Genomic DNA, 25,357 nt, shown 5'->3' with positions numbered 1-25,357 from the left:
GTTTCACCCTTTTTTGGTGAATGCAGAGGAATTCCGCTTCATAGCATCATTTAGCCATTATGTTACTAATCCTAATGCAAATACATTTTTAGGTCTCTTTGTACAGAGACAGGTTAGCCGACTACAAGAGACCCTATACCTTTTCCTCTCAGAATCCCCCGCCTCGAATCTTCTAACTTAATTCCAAAACAGGCAGCCCAGTCATGGAACAGGTTGAGAAATACCAACACCTCTTTGTTGAGAAGATATACCAACGCTTTGTGACCTGAGTTTTCCTAACAGCAGAACGCAAGCTGGGCAAATATATCCTCAAAGATGAGCTTTAAAAATGTTGACATAATGCAGTACATCTTCATAAGAACCAAAACTATTCGGTTTTAGAGGTCTTCGTGAAACTTGTTTCAGCGTTTCGTTTCATTTTTTATGGCGTTGCAAAAGACTTTCATCCGAGAGCAGAAATAGTAATCCTTGTCTTACGATCTACGGAAAAAGTTATTAAAGTTTACAGTGGCTTCTTAGCTTTAGTAATTCGACACCAGCATCTAAAGTAAAATATTTCATTTGCAATTCTAATTGGTGAATTAAGATTCCCCATCCCTGTATGCTTTACTTTTAATGTGAAAAGTATGCTAATATTTGAACGTTTTGTATTAATTTAAGCGGCTCGTTTAATAATATGCGATATTTAATATATTATTTCTATGTAATTATCGTAATTGCTTTTTTGGGGAAAAAAAATGGCCCAGTTAGTCGTAATAAGAGAAGATGCCAAGAATGCTGGAGCTGATAAAGTAGTTTAGATTAATCGGAGAAGGGGATTCTAAATGAACGCGGTGACAAACAAGCAGCTATATTAAGTATTTCGCATGGTACAGATGTCGGTGCCGAATGTCCCTCAAGCCCTGTGTTATTATTAATTATGAGATCAGTATTTTTGCACAAACAATTGGAATGTCATCACTCAAAAGTTGTAGTATAAACACTTGATTGTTGGTTTTTGCACTGCTGTATCATATCCTTCAGTCTTCAAAGAGAAATTTATGTATATGAACACAATTTTTTTAAAACTTTCTGAACTCAGTATTTAAAATATTTGAAAGGAGTCATGCCTAGGTAAAGAATTACTATAACAACAGAGCCTTATAAACATTTTATGGAAGCTTATCTGAACCATACTGTATAGTAGTAGTAATGGAGGCATTGGATGCAAGAAAACAAGTGCATGAACGTAAGTAGCATCAGCCAATAAAAAATAAAATAAATAAAATTTCACACATCCATATCCTCTAAACGTTTATTCGGTTCCACTTTGAATTTATTTAGACTATCAACTTCTACAACGACGGATTGAAGTTTGTTTCAGAAATTAACCACCCGCTGGCTAAATGCAAATTTCCGCACATCTATTCTACAATGGTCTTTCCTCAAATTAAATTTATGCATCCTCAGGTTCGTAATCTGAGCAAGCGGAAGAATCCCATCAGAATTCAGCGTGCTCAACCCATTCAAGGCCTTATACACCTCAATCCCCTTGCAGGCGCGTATTCTCCAGCCGCTGCAATTTGCAGAACTTAGCTCTTCTTGGTAAGAGGACCTCTTCGTTCCCCTCACCAATCTTGTTGCCCTTCTCTGTACAAGCTCAAGGAATTCTACATCCTTCCTAAAATGAGGTGTCCAGACCTGTACGCAGTACTCAAAGAGTGGCCTGACCATTGCCTTCAATTTTGCAGTTCGTTGTTATTGGGTTTTAGGAGCATCAGCAACTAAGGCCATATTGATGTTTGTTTGACGAAACACCCGAGGTTTCGGGAGAAAAAGACAATACTACCCTCCCCGAGACAGATTATCTCAGCCACATTGTGAAAGAGATTCATAAAAATTCATCGTCATCGACAGGACTCGAACTTAGTTCTTTTCCATCCGGTGTGGGGTGAACGGCGATTCTACCAATGTGCTGACAACGATAGCTTGCATATTTTAATTTTTAGGAAAGAAGAAAGTTGTTCCAGTGAACATAAGTAAATGGAATAAATGAAGGAAAATAGGAGGTGGGGCGTGTTCAGAGTAAAATCGTGAATGGTACAGGTTTAGACTGAATATGGAAGAAAGAGGAGCAATTTAAGATGTTATTTCAGAAACTTTCCACGAACATATCTGCAGCATTAACAAGAATAAGTTGAACATCTGTGGGACAGAAAACATATTGAGTTGTTAACAGATGGAATTGTTAAGAATGTCAAGAAATTTTCATCGAACTTCTGCACTGCATTATCAGATATTAGAGCAGTATTCCTACATAAGTGGAGGGAAAGGGGTTGAAATTTGTCCGGTCTTTAGCCGCTCAGAGGGGAGCCAATCTTTGGAGCAAAAAAAGCCTACTTTTGATTCAAAAGAAAAAATATTCGTAATATATTTATGCTAAATGCAGTCAGAAGTTAGAAACGTTTAAGTAAATCCAAGAAAAGAGGTGATGTGTTCCTGTGTAGAAATATGAGCGTTGTTAAAAATGACTAGCAGTAAATTCAGTTTTTAGAAAAAATAAGAAAGGATTCAGTTTTTGAGAATTTAAGGTGGTTAACTCTCTGCTAGCCACCAGAGAATGAATGACCCAGATATCAGCATGGGCGGAAATATTACAGCAAGACTAAGTTGTTTATGAAGAGAAAGGTTTGCTAAACCAGCAAGTCAAAGTAAACAATCATTTTATTGCTGTAAAGACAAAAATCTCTTCGTGCTCTGAGGCCAAGGGCCAAAAGTTATTATCTGCGAAAGGTTTATTTAAGGTGGCTTTGGAGTGTCAAGAACTTGATTTTCGATTGGTGTGGTGGTTGATCTGTTGTTTCAAGTTCTTACTCATTGTTCACTTCTTTATTTTGATGACGTCCTTTGGGCTTTATCGGATGAGCTGTTTATAATCAGGACGAGTATTTCTTTTCAACTAGACTTTGATTTTAGGTACGGTTGGCAGTCAGTTTTAAATTAAGTTATAAATTTTAGTGCAGATTTCCGGGACAACCTGCATCTGCTGAATTCTTGTCGGGTTTTTTCTTAAAAGTAGACGATTACAAGAACTGTCTCTGCCGGAAACTTTGGTGATAGTCTGGATGATATCTGTTGTGTCAGTTACATTGACCAATAAAATGGAACTTTTTCCTCATCAGTAACATGAACACACAAATTTCTAAACTAGGTTTTCGCACTGATTTGAAATATATTCTAGGTTTTTTTCCTAGGAAACGTAGTTTTCGTAATATCGCTGCTGATAATATCAACACAAGTTAATTAAGACAATTTCATTACAAAACATATGGGATTGTTTAAAATTAAAGGTAAAATATAATAAAATCACTGTTTAAAAAAGGACATGTATAGTTGTTGGGAGGGATTTCTTTCGGAGCCTTTATCTTGAATGTCGCGTTGAAATATCCAACAGTAGTCTATTAATATATATTTGTTCCAGAAACCTTGGTAATGGTTTTCCAGTGATAACGTTTTGATAGATTCGTTTCCCTGCTCGTCATTCAAAGTATAATGGCTCTAGGGAAAGAAATCTAAATACGAATGCAAGAAATGAAGTTTCAACGACATGCGATATCTCATTTCTTTACACTCATTGAGCAGTTTCTGAACCCCATCTATGTATGCAGAAGACCAGTTGGTACCTAAAGCGCTTCTACAAAACCATTTTAAAGCCGGCCATGCTTTTAGTTTTAACACTGTGGAATTTTTCAGAGCCTTCACCTGCAAAAGCCCACTGGGGACGACAAAGAATTCCTCTTTTTTTTTTACTGATCTTTGGATTTCCATTTAAATAATGACATCGTCTCGAATTCAGCTTAACAATCTTTCACAAAATCCTTAATTGGGCAAATTTAGTGTGGAGCGGATAAGAAAAAATCTTCATTGGTTGTACTAATGCATACTGTCCGCTACTCGTTCCTTGCTCATATGAGTTTCTTTGATGCCATTTATGTCGTTATCATTAGACGCGCTTCTTACTATGGGTGCTGGAAATATTACATTTAGTTTAGTACGTGTATAGTTTTGCCCGCCTCCCCGTGGCGTAGACGAGTACTGGAAAGCAGCCTTCCTGGTAGCAAAACAGCCAGAAACAACTAAACACCACACACTTCACAAACATAGCGCTACACTAATTTCTGGCCATTGTGCAGAGTTTCGTATATCATCACAGAGAACCATGGCGGAGATGAACTAACGTTTAGGGGCCGCCTTATATAAGACACAACACACACGTCTTTATCAAAGGCTCAAATTCGTTTTATTTATTTACAATATTCCAGGCACTAATACATAAAAACGAGTCCCTTATAACGTTGCTTAAACTAATGTTCCAGGTGGTATGAGCTTATTTCAATATGCTTCATTTTCTACATAATCTAATTACAGGTCAGACAGAAGTAATCACAGCGAATGTACATGTGTGATTTTGGTCATATTACTAAACTGCTTCATGTCATACTCCCCCTTCCCGAATTAATAGTTTCCTTGAACACTAAAGGCTTCCTCAATGACACTATCAAAAACTCTTGCACTTCCCCTGTTCAAAGGAATTCCATCTTCACAAAAGACATTTCTTCTATTAACTAGGCCAGGCCACGCTACAAAACATTTTTCCGTAAGTCTTGGACAGTCCCACAAAACAGAGAGTTAATCAATACTTCCATATATATTCCTTCTTATCATGCTTGAGCAGAAATGCGGATTTGTTCCAGCATTATTACCCTAAAACTATATGCTTTTATTACACTAAAACTGAAATTGTTAACTATATCATATTTCTGCACCTGGCAGAAATACATAATGAACTGTGATGCTATTCAACCTGTATTTACATGTAATGGAATATACTGTATTTCCGGTTTTCTATCCAACTGAATCCCCCGGTACAACTGTCATGGAGCGCACAGTATTCTACGCTAAAGACTGAGCTCCAACTCAGTAAAGTTCCTCTTGATGAAGAATAACACACTTAAGTAATGATTTGAACTAATTTATTGGCTATGTTGTTATTTGGTTTTTAGGAGCATTAGCAACTAAGGCCATATTGCTCCGGGATATGCGGTGGTCATTCCCTGACCTTTCCACATCCTCCGTATTTGGTGGTGACGGGCTCGAACCCCGGTCTAATCAAGAAGCGTGTGCTACGCACTGCTGCGCCTTCCCACCTGGCTACGGAGGCGCCTAATTTATTGGCATTGATAATCATATAACATGACTGGAATTATCTTATTTAAAATACCGCCTGTGTGTTTTATTAGTAAATTTTTGAATAAAACGTTTGGTATAGAAATTGCAATATTTCCCTTCTATTTCTTTATCGTGTACGATTGCGTTTAAAGTAGGCATATTGCGGGTGTTACTGGCAGCGTAATTACTATTATAGTTGTCGATAATTGGAATCCATTCCAATAATGACGGCTGACTCGAAATAAAACATAATCCGCTTATCATAATATGCTGGGATAAATCTATCAAAAGCGTATTCTGTGCTGCAGTAACATTTAGAGATAAAACAATTAATAGCCGAATTTCTCTTCCGAAAGAGAGAAAAACAAGAGCAGTTTAGCAGACGCTTTGATTTGGTTATCGTTTGGTTCCTCATTTCTATAAGACGTGTTATTAATCAAGCGAATGTAGTGAACTAAATGCAATAACGTATAGCAGGTAATCTATCGGATATGACAAAAATCCTAATTTCACTGCTGAGTTAATAAAGAGATACCCGACAGACATCACTGTAGATATTTTGACAGTGCGGCGCTTTAAAATCAAAGCTCCGTTGACGTATAAAAGTGAGTCTTATGACAGATTAAGCTTGCCGTAAGCATAAATAAAGACAAATTCGCCATCTCGAAAAGACAATTTTGTGTGTTTAAATTAAGATGAAATCCAGTGAAATCCTCGGACTAACTATTTACTCTCAGAGCGCAGATGGAGTACTTTTTCTTCATTTAAAGAAGAAAAATGTTTCAAATATTATCATCAGCGCTGAGAGCTATTCTTTGCAGAAGATTAATGCCGCATTCTTAGTGAAAACGATTCGTTTCTGCCATTTGGAATAAAGAAACCATTAAGGGTAAAAGCTGGCTGACAGCTGAAGTGGCATCTGAAGTGGAACAATTTGTTTCACTCCAGGACTCTTAAGTATCTTTCATCCGTAGACTCGATGAATGCTCACGACATCTTCATGTTTCTTAAAATGAAATAAAAGTAGGGAAATGCTAGAAAATAATTTCCCACAAATGATTTTTATTTGGCTTACTTCGGCTACAGGAAAATATGAAGTTACTATTTAAAGTTCAATCAAGTACCAAGGTTTAGTATTCCAAGAATTAAGTCCTGAGTGTCTAATGAACATTAAACAATATCACTTTTTTGCTTAAGGAACCATAACTATTTATGGCGCTTTTTATCAGCTATTGGAGAAACTTTTGGACGTGTCCCTCAAAGGGCGACAATACCCCGGAATAGTTTAAGATACCTAGTTTCTATTAATGACACTTCAGAAGCGTTATAACTTACGCTGATCTTTTATAATACAAGTTCCCTAGTTACCAACCTTACGGACAGGTCGATGACCCCAAATAGTTAATACATAAAATTAGTCTGTGTCTATATAGTAACGAGTGTCTCTACTATTTTGCAAGATTAAAATTAATTTAATCTGTAATAAAATTAAAATGTACCAGTAGAACATTCAGACTTGTATTTTAGATTAGCGTCTATACAAAAATATTGGCGTCAGCCGATATTGTCTGTGATGCATAACCTTGACTAGTCTGATCGATAAAAAGAATGAGGCACAGAGATGGTTTCGGCGTGTACGGAAAATGGAGCATGGGATTGCCAAAGAGGATGCTAGAAATCAAGAAATGGAGGATAAAAGACCAAGAGGACGGTTAAGAAGAAATGGCGAGACGAGGTTACGAGCAATGGGGAGAGAATAGGCTTTAGCTGGGATGAGATTGAAGGAGAAGAATGGTGGGAGGTTACAGCTAAATGGAGAAAAGCTGGTTTCCTTCGACAAGTCAATGAACGATTGTTAGTTTGATGCTCATAAGCAAATATTCCCTCAGTCCATTGACACTGTTAAAATAAATAAGAAAATCTGCCATTCAGTAAAAAAAAATTGAGATCTTTCTTACTGAAACGAACTCAGTTTTAACTTAAATCATTGTAGCTGAGCTTACCTCTAAGATATCTAATATCTTAACTTAAATCTCCAACTGAGTTTCAGATTTAAGTTTGAATATTAGATATATGTAAAGTTATATTTACTTCAGTAATAAGGTGGGGCTCATTTGGTTACAATGACTACCAATAAATTCATATTTTCTACAGGTGGTATCTACTTATCCCAAATATTTGAAAACAAATGTTAGTGCCTGTCAGATACAAGAATTATATCTGACCAATATCGAAAGGACAATCGTCGTTTCAATGTAAGTCATAACGCCTGTTACTCATGGAGATAATAATAATAAAAAAAATAATAAAAAAAAAACATTTGAATGTTTGCTTTTCAAACGACAAAAATCAAAAAAGAGAGAAGATAATTTAGTTAATTTCAATCCTTGTATTGTAAAACTGAACGTGTCTTATATCTCGTAAAAATGATACCTCTGCTTATCATCGATGACACTCAGATTTCTAGACAAAAATTACATACCTCCGTTAGGGATTACCCTGACTTTTAATTTCTCTCGTCATCAGCACATCACAAATACAGTTTCGTCTGCATCTAAAAACTGGGTTTTTAATTTAGCTCTAGGCATTACATTTCTTTTAAACAGTTACTGACTGTGTACGAATCTGAAATCAGCCCTGCCATGGATTATTGTTCCCACATACGGGGCGGAACCCCTTAAAGCCTCTCTCAGGTTTCTAGCCTCCATTCAAAAGAGGGTAGTTAGATTAATCAATGACACATCTATTTAATTTCTAAATTGTACTTTGTAAATCGTCGTGATCCGGAGAAGAAATTTCTCTATAAGAATCACGTTGAAAGCAGTGTTCTATATTTAGAGTCATATAAGTAATTCTATTTTCGTTCAAAGCATTTTAACTTCCAGGCCAACAAAGGTTGTCACCGAAGTATTTGACAAGATGTCCTGCTTTATTTCGGATATAGGTATGGAATCGTGATAATATAAATAAAGGGGTTGAGACAAGAAAACAACTCTCTAAGAAATGATTATAAAGATGAAAGTGCCGTGAGAATATCTACTGCATAATGAAGCAACAAGCGTATTAACTGAAAATTAGCAAAAATGTTTTTTTTATGTCAAAGATATTTAGCGAACTTTACCAACAAAATATTTTGAGACTGATCCTCTTTAGTGATGTTCCATATTTAGAATGTCACAAGTTTTAGAGCCAAAAATCAATGATAATTAGGGCATGTTTCATTAAGCCATCAGTCCCCCAGAGATGCAAAAGGCGTTAAAAAAATTCTGTTCGTTAACTTGCTTCACGTTCCTTACCGATAAAGCAGAAACAGCTGCAAGACTATGCAGCAACGAGAGCATCAGATTTCTTAGAGTCGTTAAGACGGGGTTTAAGAATATCAGTAACCCACACTAATTAACAAAAACCTATAGTTTACAAGTGCTGTTAATATCTATATTATATGAATTATTGTACGATTAGATAGAAGAGATGTATCATTTAAATATATATCTTATATTGACCTAATATAATTTTATTGTAAAATATTTTCTTATATCGAAGTGATAAAATTTTCTTCTAAATGCGAAGGTCTATATTAACTTGAATAAAACAAAGTACATAAAGTATATGTACTTTGAATAGAAAATTAAGAAAGTTGCCTCTTGTCATCCCATTAAAATAACCCCAAAAAATACCAACAGGGTTAAGAGTGATAAATTTTTCTTTCTCATTTATATACTATGGTACAAAAGACCAGTTTTTACGGTACATTAAAATTCTGTAAAAATAAAAAATTAAGTGCTATTATCATGTCATGGAAAGACATAAGTAGGTAATGACTGTTTTGTACAAGTTTTTCACATTATTAATTAATACACTCTTTCCAGACTTATAATTATAAATATCAAAATGTCAATGAAGAAATAATGGTATCCATGGAAATATCTGCAGAAATGGCATGTAGTAGCACACAACGATTCCAGACAACATACTTTTTTATTAAAAAGTGCTTCGGTCAAAAAAAATTGATTTATAATATATATTTAAGTAAATATGTGTACAAACCATAGGACTACGAATTAGAATTTTGACTACATTCGCAACGAGTTGCCATGATATTGAACTATCTCGAATAAGTAACGCTTTACTAATAGAGAAGACAATTCTTACTTATTCTCGGCGGATACAACCACCCAGACAGCACCGTTTCAAGGCTTGTTGGGTGGGAACCTTGGCGTTGCAATCATGGCAATCAAGTTGGATGTATATTTCCGCAATATTGCAGGCAAAATGATGCCTAATGCTGTGCATAAGTATATACTTAAGTAAATATGTGCATAAAGCATAAGACTACGAATTACAAATTCACTAATGAATGCTCAGAAGTTCTTTGTGAAGAACCTTCGCAACGAACGTTCAGACGTTCGTTGTGAATGTAGTCATAATGAGATACAATTAAATCGATGCCATTTCAACCACTTTCGAGTTGACTACGAACAAAATATTGTGCATCTACACTGCACGTTCATTAATTAATAATGCGTGTATTAATTATATTCCAGTTAACACTTGGGCTTTAGTCTTAACCGCAGTATAATGAATACATACATTATTAATTAGTGCGTACTTTGCAAGACCGCAAAATGATCGGTTGGTGTTATAATTAATTAGGCGCGTTAGCATATAATGCATAAAGAGCCTATTGTCTTTACCAAGTCTCTCCGTTTGTCCGTATGCAATAACTTGACTCTAGAGGAGGATTTTTTTGAACCATTCTAAATTTCATTAAAATCGGACCAATAGAAATCCTGAAATTATTATTTCCTTGTTTGTCTACAAGTAATAACTCAACTCGCGGATAAATAATCATTAAATTTTACATTTGAACCGTGTAGAAAGATTTGTAGTCATTCCAAATTTAATTCAAATCGGATCAATAGAAATCTGACAAATATTATTACAGTATTTATTTTCATACATATCACACATGCTATTCATATCGCATATTGAAGCCGAGACGCTGGTTATTACGTTTGTTACTGTGCACTGGTTGGAGAAATGAATGGGCAATGTTATTAATTAACGAGTTGTAAATTGTTTGCGTGTCATTCCCGTCGGTGTCATAAAACAAACTCGAGTAACTCCCCTTTCAAAATATAAATACTAACTTACTTCAGGTCCACTTGGGCCCGTTCCTAATGCGATCTTGAAACGAAATCGATATTTTCTATTTAATAAGATTACCAAATTTGAACATTATGTATATTAGGGTTCCGTGCAACTTAACTGTAGCTGACTAGTATAACTTGCTTGCTCAAATGATGTCAAACTCATATCAGTAAGATCGTGGCATATAAAATACTGAAGCTGATTATAATGTGCTGTACCCAACCAGCTTCCATTGCAGAAATAGCAAGTGATCTACACTCCCGAACTAAAGCTGATATGGGGATATCAGCTTTAGTTAGGGATCGACCAATTTAAATACGATTTAACCTGATGTAACGAAAGAAATGTTTCAATTAAGTCAATTGTAAACTTCAACAAAAGAAATTTTCCTTTCCGTATCAGCAATTCGATCCCATATTCCACATACACGAGAATGCTACTGGCTTATGCAGCTTTGTGTTAGAAGCAGTATTAATTTTCCTGCATGTACTAGATACACGTATTAATAAAATCTGGCCAACAAGTTTATTATAGCTCAGATTATGGAAATTCCTTATATAGTACTAAGTAACTTTGTGCACTAACTTTTATGGTTATATTTTACCTACCGATTTTATATTTTTCTATCCGTTTATGAAACTCAACTTACCTCCAATGTTTGACGGCCTCATAACGAAGTTCGAGTCCTGTATCCATGAAGTAACTATAACGTAGTCCTTAACGAGGTTAGGAATGTTGCATCTAAGTACGGCAGTGTTCCCTTTTATGACAAATTCGTCGTACACATCTATCACGTAATGTTGTTGGACCACTGGAAAATACAAAAAAAAAAAGTCATTATTGAAGGCAAATTTTTATTAACGTTTGAAAGCTTTTGATATATTATTCGTGTAATTTACATTTTGACTTTGACAGACCAGATAAAATAAAAAGCTTTTAGTTTATTTTTTATTCATAATTGGAGAAAATATGAATGATCTTGTAGTCAAAGACTTGTTGAATAAAATGTTAGAGGCTTAACGTAGCAGAATGGTCAATAGCAAGAATATAGTAGCATATGCTCTTTGATTGAATGGATTATGGTTCAAGCTCAAGTGACTGCTAAATACGACTAACAATTGTATTCCCTATTTAGCTTAAACTCCTCTAACGTGGTGGTCATATCGGATTAAAAACAAGAAGAAAAGTTAGATAAGAAGATAGACGGCAATGGCTTGTTCACAATGTCTTGATCATTATACCAGGTGAAGAATATGAAAGTATCCTTTTTAGAAATTATACGTTGATACTTTGCCATCTCTTAATTTATAATAGCGGCCACTGAAGTCCTCAAATATATATACAGAATACGCTCTACTTCTTGTGGAATGACACCATTAGATGGGACACGTTGTCTAGTAGAGAGAAAGAGTAACTCTGTTGAAGTTCACTCTGCAAATACGTGGTCTCAATTCCAATCTTAAACACCATCACCATTCTCTATGACCGCTACCTCCAATATCTGATAATTTTCCTATAGAAATCTTAACCAATTCTTTGCTCAAACGCTGTTTATCTCACTTTTCATGATTACTCTGCGATTACTTGGGTTTTAAAGATGATATTTGGCATACGTATCCACTATAATATCTCTTATTACTGATAGCAGATACAGGAAAATATCTGAAACTGGCATCTTTCTACATTGTGTGAACAGGCCACACATTCAGTTCATGTCAGGACTGGAGGAACTAAAATTTTCAATCGCACTGTAGATCGCGATTCATCCTCAGGAAAGCATAACATCGACTTGCTTCAAGAAACTCCCAAAGTATAACAAAGGACACAAATGTACTCAATTTACAGTTTATATCCCCTAGCTATTCTTTTTTTTTTCATTTTCTTTGTCAGCAACTTTCTTCCAGCGAATCGAAATCAGTTCTCTTGTTCATAATAGAGCATTAAATTACATTTTTATTTGATAATCTTTGTTGTAATATACAAGTCTTAGTACAATATAACAAGTTTAGAAAGTATTATTTATTGAATGTTTCAAATATACTCGAGTTTATTTCTATCAAGTCTTGCATTACCCTTGCAGTGCCTAAAACAAACACAGCTACTGGAATATCCTTTACAAGTTATATTAGTATTAGTCATGTAGTACAAGGAAGCCACAGGCTTTTGTTTCACGGCAAAGAAAAAAGTATGTCCATCATTTAGAAATATTGACGCGACCTTGTTCTTCCACATAGTACTACACATTTAAGAACTTTGAGTTAAATACAGATGTTTTTTTTTTCCCAAAAGGTATTGATTCTTTACTGATGTCGAAAGAGGGACCTGCTATATTCAATTATCTGGTGAAGTGGGCTTGAGTTTCTTTATACTTTTGTTGGTAAAATATGAATAGGTTCTCAGCGAAATTTTCTGCTTAGATTCCAGGAAGTTTTCTTTAGAGATTGCATTGGAAGATATAGCATCTCTTATTACCGTATGCATGTGTCAGACAGAAGTTGTAGATGAAGTAATCCAGAAGGAGCAATGTGTTATCTCGATTGTCTCATTGGAACAAGTATCAGTAATTCTGAGAGTCTGTTGGTTGCAGGTGAGTTTGGCAGTGTCCAAGTATTCCTGATTTATCTTGCTGTTCACAAGGGCTTACAAGCACACACATTCACTGGAGAACGTGTGTGTAGATATTTTATACCATCACAGGATTTCTAGGAGGAGGTGGACTAGGGGCCATCCTGATTTGATTCATGAATACTCTCTTTCTTTATCTATCTATCATGTGGAAACCCTTCATCAACTTTAATCCATCAAAATCCGACTCGGTTCCTATTACAAAATACAGTCTGCATCACTTAAGCTCGTATTCTATAACAATTAGAGAGCAGTACGTTTTCCTATTTAAATTATCATAAACTTTTAACCATGTTGACACAAATATTACAAATAATTCTTGCACAAAAAAAAATGTTCTCTTTCGCTCCGGGCAAAGTAGTTGTAAAACCTTCTAAATCCCAGAAGTACGCCACCGTGGAATTTTAGATCTCACATCTGGGAGTAAAATCCTCGACCACAGAACAATGCGCTCGCTCTCTATAAACCCCATAATATTGCAGAACTGGAGGGCTCATGTAAATTTAACTAAGGATTATTGCAAAGTGACTCAGCCTTAAAGTCACTTGGTTCTCATATCTGTCTTGCTTCATTACTGGCTTCCTTGAATCTATCTGGGTTTATTAACACTAATCCACTACAACCCTATTGCAATAACGTTCAGTTCCTGTCGTATTCTATTTCTATAGATATTTTCTTTAGATGGGCACTACTCGTCCGAATTGGCATCAAGAATTTAGCGTCCTTCTAAATAAGTCAAATGTAAAAACAAATCAACAAATCCTTTCCAAACTTACGGAACTAAGTTTTCTTCATCGTTGATTCTTGTACGTGTATTTATTGATCGTTGCAGACTACTCGTATTCCGGGATTAAAAATAAGAAAAAGTCATATTTATACATGCCTAGTTATTAATTATTAGCTATGTAGCTATGGCCGAATAACAGTTTTATGGAATATATATATAGGTGTCAGCTCATGCTTATTTCATTTATTTATTATTTCTTTTTTGTATCATGGTTATGTTTTACTAATCAAAACTGGATATTTTTGGATTCCAAATGGCCATAGTTCTATATAAATTCAGAAACAGAATGTGTTTACACGATTTACTTATTTTGCACTCTAGAATATATCCCAAACTTCACATACTTTTGAAACGTCCGCCATTGTAAGTGCCACAAAAATTTATACGAAGACTGTACAAATCAAGAATCTGAAAAATATACAATAAAAACACAATCTAGGGAATCAGCTGCAACTGCAATTTCGCAGAAATCATAAAATTATGGTTCACACACACAATGGCGGATTAAGAAGAGGTCAAAGGAGCAGAAACCAACATTCTGAAACGGAATGTTGGTTACTGGAATGCTGGCATTTAGGATGGTTTTAAATACAATTAAGAAATTGAACATATAATTCAGACCAAATTTTGTTATCACGCTAGAAACATGTCTTAAAATATTATCATACAAGAAACTATTCAACTTACAACAATTGTAATAACTTCTAATGTTTAACAGCTAACATACTCGAATAACTTTCAATAAAGCCAAATGAAATAATTCCAAATAAAGCCAAATTAAATAAAGCCAAGTTAAAATATATATTTTAATTAACAAATTAGAGATATGAATAAATACTGTTAAGCAATAAAAGAAAAAAAGATTATTTAAAATTAAGAGACAGCAATATCTTTAAGCATTATTTGAATTTTTGATTAGATTATTTGCAATGGCTTTCGCTAGAACGCTTTACTTTATAAAAACTTTTCATAGACAATATTTTCGGCGTATACTTTACATGGTGGACATCTGATTTTGCCTTGTGATGATTTAAATTGGTAATAAATGCTTTTTGAAAAGCCGACTGCACTCGAAAATAGGTGTTATAAATGTTAGTACCGGGATATTAAAAACCCTAAATATTACGTCTATTTCAACAATAGACTTAATATTTAGGGTTATTCAAGAGAACAAACTGATATCTATGTGTATTATGCCTGTAATTTGCCAACGTCTTTCTGGTTGGTTTGCTGTGTGATAAAAATTAGTCGGCCAGAAGCTACCTTCGTTTGAGGTCGACTGACTCAGCTACTCGCGAAAAAGACCATAAAAGTTTCACGTGTAAAGGACGGCATTTGAACCCAAGCCTTTTTCCGCAGGGTATCTGAGGACGGTGATTATAACCTTTATAATAACCACGAGGGCACTTCTAAGCACACATGCAAAGTAGTCATTTTACTGTATCAGGAGGTATATATCACATTTTGTGGACGACGTATCTGTGATATTTGTGATCCAAGTAGGTTGCCAAATGCCATGGAAGTTGGTCATTATGACTAAAAAACCAAGTTTAAATTTGAACGGGACTGGTTAGCCTATTTGATCAGAACCACTCCCTCACGTTGACATGCTTTTTTATTCATAGCTCCCATTACTTTTAATTTTTGTATCAAAAGAATAGTTATGGAAAACACCTGCTATTTTTGGATTAAAGTACGTATGCAGAAGTAATAAAACACACACGAAACTTTTATCCATTACACTGTTCGTTGAACTGTTATCATTGTGATTAAAATAGCACCATAATGTACAATGTGTCGAAAACAAACGGATCGAGGTCACTCACTTGGCTTCACACTCCATATTAATACGATCTTGAGTCGCCACTTGTTTTTCTCCCTGCTACAGGCTCGGTACAGTTTAAATTAGATATTTTAATAATTGCTGCGATGAGTATTTATACCTTTATCCTCTATACCGTTTATAGAAATAAAGATTTACATTTTGTTTTAGATCTATACATCAAACAAATATTTTTAGACACAGTATGCAAATATATAATATATTATGTCGTGTACAAAGACGTTAACTTTAAGTATTACTCAGCAATTACAACACAAACGAACAGAGTTTACAAATTTCCAGAAAGGAAGGGTACGACAACTGAATGATTGCTCTAAAGCTACTACCTACAAGACATAAGACATTTTATGTACCCTCAATGTATCGCTGCATTCTTATTTTAATAGTAGTTTTCGTAATTACAGCATCGTCACAACATCGAAAACTAGTTAATATCAAATTCTATTCTATTCATATTTCTTTAATTTGATATTAGTTTTAAAATACTGTTGAAGAAAGTAAAATTAAAGCTGAAATGTTTTGAAAGGTTTGCTACAGGAGAATAAATCTTCGAGCAAAGTTCACCGAGGAGCCAGTTCTCAGCATTAATTTTATTCATTTTTCAACGCGTGTGTTATATGCTGACGTTTTCTAAACAACACAAATGTAACCAAGGGATTAATTGATTTTTAAGTTCGCTTTATGTACAGAACGATATTATAGTGCAACTAATCCGAAAACTTGTCAACTTTTTTGCTCAAATGTCTACCATCTTGCCACTGACAAGCAAAGAGTTGCTCCTGCGGGATTAAGGATTAAAGAACAAACTTTTATTCTTTTTCGCCCATAGTTAAGAGTCCTGTCTTTCTAATCTTTGTTCAGAGAACTGGAAGCCGTCTAAGTTAGAGCTAATAAACTAGCGACCTGCCGCCAGCCATATTGCTGCTATAAATCACAGTTCTTGAAGACTGCACTTCGGTGTTTAATGGCAGACCATTGTATTTTAGTGAAAGGGCAATGCCTTCATCAGATTAAAGTGTTTTCTTTTTCGACTGCACTGAAAATCTTCCTTCACATAGTTGAAAAGCTATCAGTCGGATGCCAGGTCTGTCGAAAATAGATTAAAGGATTCGATTTAAAGACTGAGAAGTGTGATTGCAAACCTGCTTTAGATACATCTTTGAAGTGTGTGTGTGTGTGTGTGTGAGAGAGAGAGAGAGAGAGAGAGAGAGAGAGAGAGAACGATTCGCAGTTTCTCTTTTTGATCTTGAGTCATATTTGAAGTAGAAAACGAAAACATCCTGGACCTCGATATTTTTTATTATTATTTGTTACGCCAAATTTTCAGATTGATTGGTGAAGTGCTCTTTCTAGTAAATATCAATCCTCCATTGTGATTACCACAACGAATGAATTTAGAATTAATTGTTTACTATTCACAATAAATAAATTCTGTGAGGAATTGCCACAATTTCAATTTCTAATGTCTTTGTTTTGGCGAAGTTTAAGTTACAATATCGCCTTTTTTTGCTTATTAATAGCTAGTTTCGTAGTTGCATGGATTTAATACAGATAATGGTTTTAATCTTGTTATTACTCGATGTTGTAGATGAGAGAATGGGCACTAAGTTAACCTAAAGAAGAAAATATTGAATCTGATTCGCGACATGTTAAATAATTTCACCGTGACAGAAAGACCAAAACCAATTTCAAAAGCAAATGAGAAATATTCATTAACCGCAGTTACTAATTTCCATTGTACTTTCTAGCCTTAGCTAAAGAGTACAATTAAATTGGATTTGGTCTTTCTATTATGATTCAGTGTTCTTTTATTTTTACTATTTTATGATAACAGCAAACGTCCCATTTACCAAATAATGAGCACTAGTCAGATTTGACAATTTTTTTTCCTTTAATCAGAAATATTTAACGGTAGTTATGAGTGTTATTTTCTTTTTTTTTTTAAATTTAATTTATGAAATAATAACTTTGAATATATTTTATTTTTTTGACTATAAAATGACTAGCCATAAAAACGAGAATCTTCAATCTTAGCATTATAATTGATTAGAATCAATTATTTCAGTTTGGATTGAAAGTTAATTCCACTTAGACTTCAGAATTCTCTAAAATCCACTAACACTATGAAAATAATATTTTATCTTTGATATCTTTGTAGTATTGTTGATTACGAAAAACGGCGATTTGCAATTGTCCCTATAGCTCCAGGCTTATTAAATAATAGGATCAATCGAAGCTCTAACGAAATACACAAGTATACAACTTCCAATGTGCTTAAAATATTTAATTTCCAAATACTGAAAAACAGAGGCAGTAATTTAATTTAAAAAAAAAATCAATGTGTGATTTGGCTTTTGATACAAATCATCAGTCCACATCCTGTGGATTTAGGCTAATGGTTTATTTCTATGGTGGTGTCGGGTTTTTTTTAAACATCGTACTACTTCTACTCTGAAGAAATCACATGGCGATGATTTGACGAAGACTTTCTTTAATTTTTCATGTTCACAGTCAAAGGGCATCGAGAACTCATCTTTAGTCTTTAACTAAGAAGAGCAGTAGAAGCATTTGAGACAAAAAACCTACATTGCGTAGTTGCAAAGAGAACATTGTATAGTATTTTAGAACACAACAGATACACGTTTTTGGCATTTAATAAGAATATTTTTGTTTTGTAAATAATTCAGTAGAATCTTCAAATATACATGATTAAAGATTCTTTACAATTTTTCAGTAGCATAAGATGAAGATTAATCTAACGTTTTGAAACGTGCGTATCTGTTTCGTTTCTAAAAGATAAATAAAATTACTTAATTCTTACATTAATACTGCAGGAAAGTTGATATATTTCATCACCTTACTTATTTTCAATATTTATATTGTTATTATGATACAATCAATTTTTACTGCTGTCGATTGCATATATGTAACAGCAAACATTTATTACAGCTTAGACTGAGTAATACATGATTTTATAAATCAACTATCAAGGACTTCGAATATACAATTTTTTTAAAACTAATATTTATGCGTAAGCTTCAAATTGCTCTTAAGAATTTGGCAAACTGCAGCTCGGACTAAAGAAGACTTATTATCCTTTAGCCAAAACAAATCGAAAACCGTTAAAGTAAAAGTATATTTCATCTGGAAATGTTAATTCGTTAAAATTAAAATTATTCATTTAATTAAGAGTCCAACACTTTATTAAAACACATATTTCATTTAATGGTAAAAATTTTGCACCATCAACGTAAAAGCAACTGCTTCTAGGTGTATTCTCAGAAACATAACGTTAACCTGCCGAAATCGGCACACAAGATAATAGATAATGCACCCTACTGATAATAGAAGTCACATATGCGGTAGTGAAACTCATCACCATAATGCTATTAGATTACATCCATGAATGAGTACTACTTTTGCTCGCCTCTGTTAAAATTTGGTCACTGAAACTTCGATATTAGCAGAAGTGCAACATTGTGACAACAGTTTTACTGATTTTTATTTCGATAAATTAAAGCATTAAATTACAATTTAAATAATTTAAAGGCTGACTCTGGGTCTGATGGGTACAGTGCTACTTGCGAGTGAGTGGGACCTATGCGGTCCCTAAGTACAATTCATGAAAAAATTGTGAAAATTAGTTGTAAATTCCCCTGTTCTATGTAGTTGCTAAAAACCAGTCCTCAGAACTCAGTTTACAGTCCATAAACTGAGCGCTATTATACTGGTTATGGTAACAATGAAAGTATAATTGTTTTAGAACCAGGTGACTACCAATGAGCGTAATTAAAAAAAAAAAAAAAAAAAAAATATATATATATATATATAGTCAAAAAAAATCTCTAGCCCAGATTTCTGAAATCGTAAAGTTTCCGTAGCACTCAAGTTCGATATTGGTGTTAATAAACATTAACACCAGCTTACGCATGACATTATTGTGTGTTACTATCTACTGACATGCACAAGTAGTTTGTTGCATTATTTAATTTTTCAAGCTGCAAGAAAAACAAGCATGATCATGGAATTGTCATTGCATGTGCAAAGAAAAAAAAAAATGAGGTCAGAGTAAGTGATCTCATAACTGTTTCATGTCACAGAGACCGAATCTTATACTTCCTTGTATTTTTCTTTTTTTTTTCCCCTCCAAGGTTATTAAGGCTTTGAAAGGTCAGTGTATTATTACCCTAACTTGCATGTATTCTACAGTATGTTCATATGTCAGTTTCACTGAATGAAAAACAAGTTCCCCTGGAGTGGGTAACCATTCAATCCTCACCAGAAACCGACTAATTCGGCAACAGTGTGAAAACACACTCAAAAGATCCGCCTAAAACCACGGGTTCAAAACCAGCGTATTTCCGCACAGTGTAAAAGTGCAGCGGCCATAACCCCATTGAAACCCTCGAGGGTAGCTCTGATGTAACATCAGCGCACGGGAACAAACATAACATCTATTTCTACAGCTACAACAAAATAAAACAATAATACAATAGAGCAGGAAATAATGATTGCTGGATTTCCATTACACCGATTTTAATAAAGTTTCGTGAAAATCCATTTAGTGAGAGGAGAGTTATTACATGCAGACCGACGGAGAGAGAAATAATAATCGTAGGATTTCTCTTGGTCCGACTGTAATTAAATTTGGGATTGTTAACAAATCTTTCTATAAAATTCATCCACTAGGAGTCGAGTTATTGCATACAAGACTCAACTAGGCGTAGAGTGGCTACCGCACTAAAATGGCTACGCATGGTTTCGCTTCCTCTTTATCTCGTCGAGTAAAGTTTCTAAAACTGCATGATTCCCGAATTCAACATGAATTTGAATACGATCAATCTAAATTTATTTTCATGAGTTAGCATGCCTTTAACTTTCCACAAGTTTATTATATTTAGCCCTACCTCTTTCCATACTTGATTATGCGATTATACACCAATATATCAACTTATGATCAGTGCTGTTCAGAGAATACAGTATTAAATATATAATATCAAATAGTTTCTCAACCAACTTGCCTTATATAAATATTTTATGACTGTACGTACTGCAGTCGAGACAATGAAATAACTGTAAAGTGAAATGCCAAGATATACTTCAGTTCCTAAGACCATTAACCTCTAAAATTCTATATTTCTGACGCTGCATTTGTTTAATATATAGATTTAAGGTACCTAATTTAGCTAATCGAATGAAAAGTACTAGTGGCAGGTACCTCGCAAGATGATACCTGTAATGTCTAATTAATCTAGCAAAAAGTAGAATTTAACCAGGAATTTATCGGTGCCTCCGTAGCCAGGAGCAGCAGTGCGTAGCACACGCTTCTTGATTAGACCGGGGTTCGAGCCCGTGATCACCGAACGCGGAAAGGTCAGGGAATGACCACCGCATATCCCCGGAGCAATATGGCCTTAGTTGCTAATGCTCCTAAAAACCAAAATAATAACAAATAACCAGGGATTTTTCAAGCTCTTGCGAGGACAGAAAAAAAAAAAAAAAAAAACAAACAAACCTATTTTGTCCTATTGTGTTCAGGCAACACCTAAAAGAAATCTTTCAGAATATGAAATAGAAAGTAATATTTCACTATACTTACAAATAACGGATAAATAAAATAAGAAAACTTCTTACGAGTTTAATTTGCGTTTTTGCTGTTTTTCATCTCAAGATTTAGAAAATTTGAGGCGTACTAAATCCTAAACCTATTAGGAAAGGCAAGAACTGGAATGCAGTCATGATTCTCATCCTATTCCACAAATTAATGACCTGGTATACATTTCTTGCGGTGATTGCGACTCGTCTTTCCAAGGTTCGACGCGTTTTCTCTGAATATTGGTGTAAATCAACATGAAGCCTCAGTTCGTGCTTCTCGTTCAGCAGCGTCAGAATTAGCCTTTCATGCCATTAACGAAAAACATACTTTTTTATTTAACGAGGCCAAAATACTTAATGTCCAAAGTAATTATACGCGACTGTTAATTGCAGAAACCGTAGAAATTAAATTACGCGAGAATTCTGTTAATGTTCGGCGGCCATATTTGATCTCCGATGCGTGGATCTTTACGCGCATGCGCGAAAACAAATAATCGCTATTTAAGTTTCAGGTTCAACCCTATTCGGTAATTTTCATTCCTGTGATCACGACATGAGGTCGAAAAGCGTTGTCCGCTGCAGGAAGGAAAATCGTTTTGAATATTTTCGTTTGATTCTTTTTAATTGCATTAAATTGATTTTTAATTGTGTTAAATTGGTTTTTAATTATTTATTTTTTACTCTAATGTAAGTTTTCGCTTTTTTCGTTTTAATTTCTGGAGAGTATCATACGGAATTGTTCTGCGTACTATATTGAGGTAAATCTCTTATTATTTTACCAATATTAATATCGACGTAGAACGCATTGAGTATTACAGCTCTGATTCATACTATCTAATTACTCACCTACGGACAAATCCAAAGGAAAAGTTTGGTGAAACTGAAGCAGTTACTCTTGACATTTCAAGGGCTTTTGATCGTGTTTGGCATAATGGCCTTCTAAATAAGCTTCCATCTTATGGTTTTCCAAATGTTTTTTTTGTAATTGGGTATCCAGTTTTCTCTCTGACAGCACCGCTCACTGCGGGTAATGGTAGACGGGTCTCTGTCTTCTAATTTCAGTGTCACGTCAATCGATGCGGTCGTATGACCTGTACCCCCAGAGAAAGAACTGTTCTACAAATCTTACTTCATGGCAACCCAACAACTCATGAACTTCATGTAGGTATTGCGGTAAATACTGCTTGAGTAGAGCAGTGAAAGTGACGTTAATTAATAATGTAATACGCCTGAAATGTAAAGCAATGTGTACTTTACCTCAGAAGCTTAATTTTACACTTGTATGCATTATTTTCTACTTCGGACTTTGCGTTCACCTTTTCTGCGCATTTTAAATGTTGTTCTGTTCTCATCTCTAGTAGCCTATTTATTTTGCCTTTATTTATATTGTTACACGTATTTCTTTAAAAAAAATCTCCCATTTTATTTATGGGTTTAAAGACTACCACTACCTCACCCATATTTATCGAATATTCTATAAATTTTATTTCCTATACGTTTAATGTACGGATAGCAAGTTTGTTAAAATCTTGCTATCCATGCTTTGTTAAAATCTTGAGGAATGATTGGACATATCATTAGTATACCTGACAGAATCTGTTATGTAGTTCAGTGGTAACCTTGCCTTATTACTTTCTCTGTTCACCTATACATTCAAGAATTTTAAGCTGCCCTTTCAACTTAAAAAAAACTTTATGTTATTATCTACATCTATCCTCATGATTAATGAATAGATGAAGTTCATCCTCACCCTGATACCACACCAGAAACACGTGTCCTGTACTTTACCGCATACGTGATCCACACAAGGTTTCAGAGGTGCGCAACTAACAGCTTTCTCCTCAAAAACCTCCGTGGTTTTTGAGGAGAAAGCTGTTAGTTTGAGGAGAAAGGAGAAAGAAAATGGAGGATATTTTAAAGACATTGTCTGATGTCTTTAAAATATCCTTCATTTTCTTTCGTCTATGAGGGACGAAAATTCTTCATTCTAAACTGCATTTTGGATGAATTTTTGATTTCGGCTTGAAAAAAACTGTATACGGAATAAAGAACTTTTTCTTGTGAAGTGAAGCAAATTTAGTTTTAGCATGTTTAATATCAGTTTTCTTTAATGTAGCTTTGTTGCTTAATATAATTATTAGCTTCCTCCTCGCAGTAAAAAAGGAAAGCTATCTGTCATCCAGAAACTTTCATAACATGAATTTCCCCCTCTCCCAATTCGAGTTCATTGCCGGTGACTGAAACCATTTCGGAATTCACATTAGTAGAGCAGTGAAAACTTTCAGTACTCTACTAATGTGAAAATAGGAAATACTTTCAGGAAAAACTAAATCTCGATATCAAGCATAAAACTTGTCGACTTCCGAACCGTTGCAATAGAAAAGAAAGAGAAACCTTGTGGAAATCGCATCGTCTGATGTCTTTAAAATATAAAAAAAAAAAATCAAATGTGCCATAGGGTGGAGTAATGCCACTGAAGATATCATAATTTACTTCCGTCAGGGTGTAATCACATATTTCCCGGAAGAGTCATTATTATAAGCTGATAGTAGGATCGCGTTCTCACACGCTTCTGTAGAAACAGAAGTCTTGTTTAAGACAGAGCAACGTTATAAGTATACTTTTAGAAAGTTGTCTTAATAATAAATGGATTCAAATATTTCTTGAAAATTTAAATTTATATTTATGAAGTCATTTATCAAGTGGGGAGTTCCTTATTTCGATGAAAACAAGAAAATCTTCCTACAACCGTGTGACAAGGGAGCGGGTAAATTATGAATATCGTAATTTTTCTTCTGTAATTCTAGGAATGTCAGGAAGCGTACCGTATATAAATCACGCATTCGCCGTGAAATTAGACACCTCGTAGGAATTTTCGAAGGAGTTCAACACTGGAACTTTTGATTCCAAAAGGGGAAAAATCTGTGGTATTAAATAAGTGTTTTAAATCTCTTTTGAAGAATTGTTTATACATGAAATACGAATTGCAAATATATAACATTAGGGCATAATTGATTATTTGAAAATGTGTTAAATTCGTGTACATTCTTATGTTGAGTGTCAAAGTCTGGAGAAAAGTTTTAAGAATTATTTAGGGAAGTCACTGAGAAATGAGCTTTAAAATCTTAAGAAAGCCTTGATAGCTTACTTAATCATAAACAAATATCTTTGATGGTGAGGAATATGTGTGTAGGTATCAAACGCCAAGGCACTTAAGGCTGATCGTTAGTACATTGCTCTGTAATTGTTTGCATCCTTCAGTCTGTTTGCTGTTTGTGAAACACAAAACTCGTGTTTCCGCGAAATAAAACCAAACATCATTCACCAGATACTAACTAACCCAGCCAGGATTTGAAACTTTTCGACACTGTGAGGTAGGACATCGATTAACTACTGTGCTAGCTGTGACCACGGCCAGCAGTACAACATGACTATCTACTGATAAGCATAAAATGATTAAATACAATTTAAAGCCCTCCCACTTTGCATACTAGGCAAAACAAATAGCTTAAAAACCGCAGCGTAATTGAACCCGTTGAGTTCAATGGATATGCTACATAAGAGGGGTTGTTATCGTAGTAGGGTTTTAGGAGCGTCAGTGACAGAGGCCATATTGCTCCGTGCATATTGTGTGTTCTGAAGGAGCGTTCGATTTTCTGTTTGCTGGATGAAAAACCTGCGTTTCCTGGAGAAAAAACCATGCCACCCTTACCTGAGACCGACTAACGTATCCCCGTTGCGAAAAGTCCCAATCCTCACGTCATCAACGGGACTCGAACTCAAGTCTTTTCCACCCGGTGTGACGAAGACGGAGATCCCATTAATTGTGCTACCCACGAGGGCAGTAACAAGGAATAAATACAAAAGGTAACCTATTCAGGATTAATCAGTATGTGCTCTGATTGGGATGTTGGAGGTCAATGCAAGGCGGATTTTATCTGACATTTCCACCTGGCCATTGGCTGACAACCTTTAAGTTAATTCAGAGAAACCACAAATGATGCTTTTCTAAATCCAAGTTGGATCACAGGCGGACTCCAAGTCAAAATGTTTGGCAAGCGGCTCCCTTAGTCACTCAGGGATGCTCAGTAGCACGCTGGTATTGTCACTGTCCTCCCCACACCGAGTTCAAAATCCCGTCGATGATG

The 25,357-nt window shown here is 34.8% G+C and overlaps 1 protein-coding gene across 1 annotated transcript in view; it reads right to left on the bottom strand.

Moving 5' to 3' along the window:
* LOC150084459 (cell adhesion molecule Dscam1-like) overlaps nt 1-25,357 on the bottom strand; it is a 643,445-nt gene that overhangs the window by 259,443 nt on the left and 358,645 nt on the right. Inside the window, exon 3 of the mRNA XM_090376243.1 lies at nt 11,009-11,170. Coding sequence (XP_090232369.1) covers nt 11,009-11,170 — 162 coding nt within the window. The remainder of the gene's footprint in view (nt 1-11,008; nt 11,171-25,357) is intronic.

The sequence above is a fragment of the Mastigoproctus giganteus genome, chromosome 6, assembly GCF_048544385.1.
Source record: "Mastigoproctus giganteus isolate SK-2022 chromosome 6, ASM4854438v1, whole genome shotgun sequence".
NCBI classification, from domain to species: Eukaryota; Metazoa; Arthropoda; class Arachnida; order Uropygi; family Thelyphonidae; genus Mastigoproctus; species Mastigoproctus giganteus.
This window is presented reverse-complemented; position numbering and strand designations above follow the sequence as displayed.